The following is a 5,287-nucleotide window of genomic DNA, read 5'->3' as shown; positions in this document are numbered from 1 at the left end:
TTTATTTTTCATATAACTTTATCTTTTAATTCATACAATCTATTAATCTACAAAGATTAATGTAGTATATTTTTCGGAAGATACATTTTTCAACCATTGTTATTAAGAGCGAAATCTTGGTAGTTGGATTGTAAATCCTAAAAGTAAAAAATGATCTAAATTGCAATATAATCATTTTGTAGCAAAATCGGGAGCTAAGATCTGACGAAAAAACGGGTGCTAAATAGGGAAGTGGACATTGACCTCCACATCTTGGATAACGCAATAGGCGCTGCACATTGACCTCCTTATACACATTGACCTCCCATAAGGAGGAAGTCTTCTTGACCTCATATTTTGTTGTGTCCGATATTAAACTTGTCTTATATATAAGTGTACCACCATCTAACTTGTATTAAACCACAATTTACATTCCCATTCCCATTTACACTAATGTTTATTCCAATTACACTAAATGATTAGTGACACCAAAATCACTAACAAAATTGTATGACGTAAGATTGTATAATGACCCAATCCCACTTTTTGTGTATGTGTGCTTTTTTAGTGTATAAAAATGTAAAGTCAAAAAGTCTTCACTAACACTAGAAAATTAATTTCATATATTAATTCATTAAATTTACACTTAGCCATAAATATTGTCCTTTTGACTCGAAATCAAGCCTTAAATTTTGTCCTCAAAGTCGAAAATTGGACATTACATATCACATAAAGCCACTTACAGCCTCACAACTTGGAGAGTTATTTATCTATTCTATAATTTTATGATTGTTGACAAATATATATTTTTTATGTATCACGTTTTGATTTCATTGCACTTGATAAAAAAGTTTTATGAGAAAAAATAATTGTACTACGTAAAGGCAAAATGATATGAGTGCATCATTTGTAATGCATAATCCTATGATGTAATGTTTTTGTTCATTTGTAGCTAACACCTAGCTAGCTTTAATACTATTTCAGCCGTTCAAAAAAAAAATTATGTTTTATGTTGCAAAATGAAAAACGATCTTTTATATAAGATCGAGATTTTGATAACATGATTTCAATGGGCAGCAAACTTCAAATCTAGAGTGTGTTGATTGGCATCGCAATATAATTGGATTTAATTTATTCTAAGTCAACTGAACATTTTACCTCATTTAACATAAATTATGGAGGTTGTTTGTTTTCTACTATTTTGTTTATCTATTTTTATTTTTTATTCCAAATTCACCGTTGTTTTTGAAATAAATGACACTACTGCTGGTGGAGGAAAAAGAAACAACATCCAAGATGGCCTAAAGAATCATTTTGAGTGTTGGGGAAAATAAGTTACTTGGAATGGTCCCACTTCTCACTTTGTTTATTTATTGTTCCAAATTTATATTAAAAAAATATATATTGCATTTTGGAAGATTATGAGAAAGAAGGGAGTGAGCGTAGTATATATAAAGCTTCACATACAACCACATGAGATGTGTGCTTCTTCTTCTTCTTTCCTTCTCCCAATTTCTTTGACCTTCTTGTCTCTTTGAACTGCAACCATATTAGACAATTTGATTTTGATTTTGAAATCATCCCCATCTAATTGTTCTTGGTGAAAGCTAAAGGTACAACTCTTTTATACACATTTTACCGCAAATGTACAATCCTAATTAAGTTTCAAATCTAGCTCCATAGATTGCATCAGAACACTGATCTGATCTGTCAAAGTTATCGTCTTTTATGAGCAAAGAAACAGGAACATGACATCGGAGTCCTGTACCACTTAATAAAATAAGAAATCTTTAATTTAACTTTTAATTTCGAGTTGATTCTTGATGAATCATGACGAATGAAGTTTTGTTTTGTAGCAGGAGATTTTTCTGCCATGGAAGTCGCTCAAGATATTGGAATGAAGAAAGAGGAAGCAATCCCATCGCTAATCAGATCCATTGATGCTAACGAAATTGCTGGATTTGATTTTGCACTTATGGTATGTTTTTTTATTTGAATCGTTTGAGAAATGTGTTCATTAATGTTCTTGAAAATTTACTGAATTTGTTGTTTGATTTTGTTAGGATTCTGGGGGAAATAATAACGAAGGGGAATGCTCGAATCTTCACTTGAACCACCATATAACACCGTCGATTTCAATCAGCATGCCACCATCTCCGATGAAAACCCACCTGCAAACCCCCAAAAGAGTTGCATTCAGTCCCGACGTTGAACTCGACAGAAAGAGTCATCTACCAACCACTAATCACGCCACCAGATTCCATTCTCAACCCATACCCACCGGCGTCGGTTTTGAAGCAGCTGTAGCCGCCGGAAAATCCCCCAACCTGCCTGTGAGAAACCCCAGAATCGAAAAATTAAAAGACGAAAGATACAACTCGTTCAAAACTTGGTCAGGTAAACTCGAGAGAAATCTCTCCACTTTACGGGGAAAACCACCGACTGATCAGCCGCCGGTGAACACCCCCCGCGAAAATTTGCCCGTTGATCGGTATTTCGATGCATTGGAAGGACCAGAGTTGGATACTCTCAGGGTACGTAATATGTTCGACTCTCCCCTCCTCCGGTTGAAAGTTTATCAAATTATTTCAGTTTTTAACAGTTTGTGTTGTCTTCTTTAACAGCCATCGGAGGAAATAATTCTTCCCGACGACAAACAATGGCCGTTTCTTCTCCGGTATCCGATCTCATCATTCGGTATATGCCTCGGTGTCAGCAGTCAAGCGATCATGTGGAAGAATTTGGCGTCAACGCCTTCCACACATTTCCTTCATATAAGCCCGCATGTGAACTTAATTCTATGGTGCATATCAGTCGTTCTTTTCGTGGTTGTGGCTTCGACTTACCTTCTGAAAATGGTTCTTTATTTCGAAGCTGTTCGTCGGGAATACTACCATCCCATTCGAGTCAATTTCTTCTTCGCTCCGTGGATCGCATTACTGTTTTTGGCCTCCGGAGTTCCACCTTCGGTGACCACAAATCTACCACATTTTCTATGGTATGTCCTTATGACACCCATTTTCATCCTGGAGCTCAAGATTTATGGGCAATGGATGTCCGGAGGGCAGCGGAGGCTATCCAAGGTGGCGAATCCGTCTAATCATTTATCGGTGGTCGGAAACTTCGTCGGGGCGTTGTTGGGTGCGTCGATGGGTTTAAAAGAAGGTCCGATCTTCTTCTTCGCCGTCGGATTGGCTCACTACACGGTGTTGTTCGTGACTCTGTATCAGAGACTTCCGACCAATGAAACTTTACCAAAAGAGCTTCATCCTGTTTTCTTTCTGTTTGTTGCTGCTCCAAGTGTTGCTTCAATGGCGTGGGCGAAAATCAATGGATCCTTCGATTATGGGTCTCGTCTCGCTTACTTCATCGCCATGTTTCTTTACTTCTCACTGGTTCGTTTCATTTTCGAAAAAGAAATCTACAAGTTGATTATAATTTTTTGTTTTTAATTGGAAATTAATTAAATAACTTTTTTATAATTTACAGGCAGTTCGAGTGAACTTTTTCAGAGGATTCAAGTTCTCGTTAGCATGGTGGGCATATACTTTTCCGATGACCGGAGCTGCAATTGCAACCATTACATACACAAACGAAGTCTCAAACATAGTCACTAAATCTTTATCAACTACTCTCACAGTAATTGCAACCCTAACAGTGTTCGGCCTACTGATAACCACAATTCTGCATGCTTTTGTGATGAGAGATCTCTTCCCGAATGACATCGCCATTGCCATAAGTGATCGGAAGCCAAAAACTGTTCGGAAATGGTTCCACCGGAGGACCGGCAGCACTGAGAAAGATATTGAACATTACCTTAAATTTGTGACTTCCGATGTGGAGGGTTCTGTGGAACCCACATCCACAGAGGAAAATTGCACCAAAGACGTTGAAAGCCAAGTTCCGTTGCCGTGAAATAGATGGAGGATTCGCTGATAAGACAATGGAGGAACTTGGGCTTCCAAGTTTCGATGATGTTGGATGTCAAGAGTGAAAGAGTTGTGTGTGAAAGGAATAGTAGATTACGAATGTTGATGAGTTGTAAATTTGGTGTAATAATGTTACGATATTATTATTAGTTGTATGTTTCCATTCTATTCAATGATTGAGCAACACTTAATTCATTGTACCTACTTGGTCGCTTTGGTTTTTGGTTGATCCTATCATATATTTTTAGGTGAATTTTGTTCTTGAATTATTTGTTTTTATCATCTGAAAATGTTATTAGTATTGAGGATTGGTCTCATAGGTTTTGGTACTACTCACGCTATTCGTGTTTTTGAAAGAACGTTAAGAAAGAAATTAAGTCCCTAACTTTACATCAGTGTTGATATGAACTCAAATTACCACGTTGTGTTTCGTTATCCATCCACAATTATAAATCGTATCCCAACCTCTCAATGTTTTTTAAAATAATGGTGGACCCTTTTTTTTAATGGCAAATAAATATAAATCTCATTTGTCTGGGATTGAACCCATGACCTCCTAATTAGTAATTAGATTAGAAGCTCTACGTTAGCCAAGTGGGCTAGCCAAAACCATCATTTGTGTGTGTTTGTGATATTCGAACCAGGTGACCCAGACCCATTCTCAAGCAAGTACAACCATTTCACGGCAAGTACAATTGTACAGTTACATATTATCCTAAAAATGAACACCTCTCGGATGGCTAGTTGAATTTGTTGTGACAACCCGAAACTTTTTCCGTTATGCATTTCCGTCAATGAAATTTCAGATCCGTAAAACTTTCCGTTCAAACTTTGGTTTAATAAAATAATCTAGTTATGCTTAATTAAATTATTTACGAGTCGAAACCAAAAATCACGCAGAAACCTGAAAATCTCGAAAATCAACATTTTTGGTCAAAAATGGGGTTTACGGCCGTAAACCCTGTTTACGGCCGTAAACCCTGTTTACGGTCAGTGACGAGTGGACCCCATTTTCACCCTATAAATACGATACCCCTATCCTCATTAGAACATTTTTCTGGCCGCATTCTCTCCTCCTCTCTCTAAGAATCTCAAACCGTAAACACTCAAAAACGCATTTAAGCTTCGGAAAACATCTAGAAACCACGTTTGGAGTCACTGGGAAACGATTATCTCTTCGAAAACAGCAAGCCGAACCATTTTCTTGAGTTTACGGTCCACCTTCAGAAACCGTAAACTCTGTTCTTGAGTTTACGGTCCGAGTCTTCAAGAACCGTAAACTCACTAAGCATTCAGAAACCGTAAACCACCCTTCGACCGTAAACACTTTTTAGTGGTGTTTTTGGCTGAAAACTCACCTCCTTCGATTCAAGCAAGTC

At 37.3% G+C, this 5,287-nt stretch overlaps 1 protein-coding gene across 2 annotated transcripts; it reads left to right on the top strand.

Moving 5' to 3' along the window:
• Positions 1-1,451: 1,451 nt before the first annotated feature.
• Positions 1,452-4,108, top strand: LOC145129886 (S-type anion channel SLAH2-like). 2 transcript variants are annotated; one of them, XM_079064713.1, is made up of 5 exons: positions 1,452-1,592; positions 1,839-1,957; positions 2,043-2,513; positions 2,604-3,374; positions 3,469-4,108. In XM_079064713.1, the coding sequence occupies exons 2-5, from the start codon at positions 1,853-1,855 to the stop codon at positions 3,892-3,894; spliced, it is 1,773 nt and encodes a 590-aa protein (XP_078920839.1). In that variant the 5' UTR covers positions 1,452-1,592; positions 1,839-1,852; the 3' UTR covers positions 3,895-4,108. The 2 variants fall into 2 exon arrangements, with proteins under 2 accessions (XP_078920839.1, XP_078920840.1); XM_079064714.1 differs by having other exon boundaries at positions 1,454-1,592; positions 1,836-1,957.
• Positions 4,109-5,287: the final 1,179 nt, after the last annotated feature.

The sequence above is a fragment of the Lactuca virosa genome, chromosome 8, assembly GCF_052849685.1.
Source record: "Lactuca virosa cultivar CGN04683 chromosome 8, Lactuca_virosa_CGN04683_v6, whole genome shotgun sequence".
Classification (NCBI taxonomy): domain Eukaryota; kingdom Viridiplantae; phylum Streptophyta; class Magnoliopsida; order Asterales; family Asteraceae; genus Lactuca; species Lactuca virosa.
The sequence above is the reverse complement of the archived record's forward strand: the minus strand, read 5'-3'. Positions and strand labels throughout refer to the sequence as shown.

Bases quoted from the DNA above. Each gene is read 5' to 3' on its own strand.
- LOC145129886 (XM_079064713.1), top strand. From the start codon at position 1,853: ATGGAAGTCGCTCAAGATATTGGAATGAAGAAAGAGGAAGCAATCCCA. The intron at 2,514-2,603 runs GTACGTAATATG...CTTCTTTAACAG, and splicing joins CAGAGTTGGATACTCTCAGG to CCATCGGAGGAAATAATTCT. The intron at 3,375-3,468 runs GTTCGTTTCATT...TATAATTTACAG, and splicing joins TGTTTCTTTACTTCTCACTG to GCAGTTCGAGTGAACTTTTT.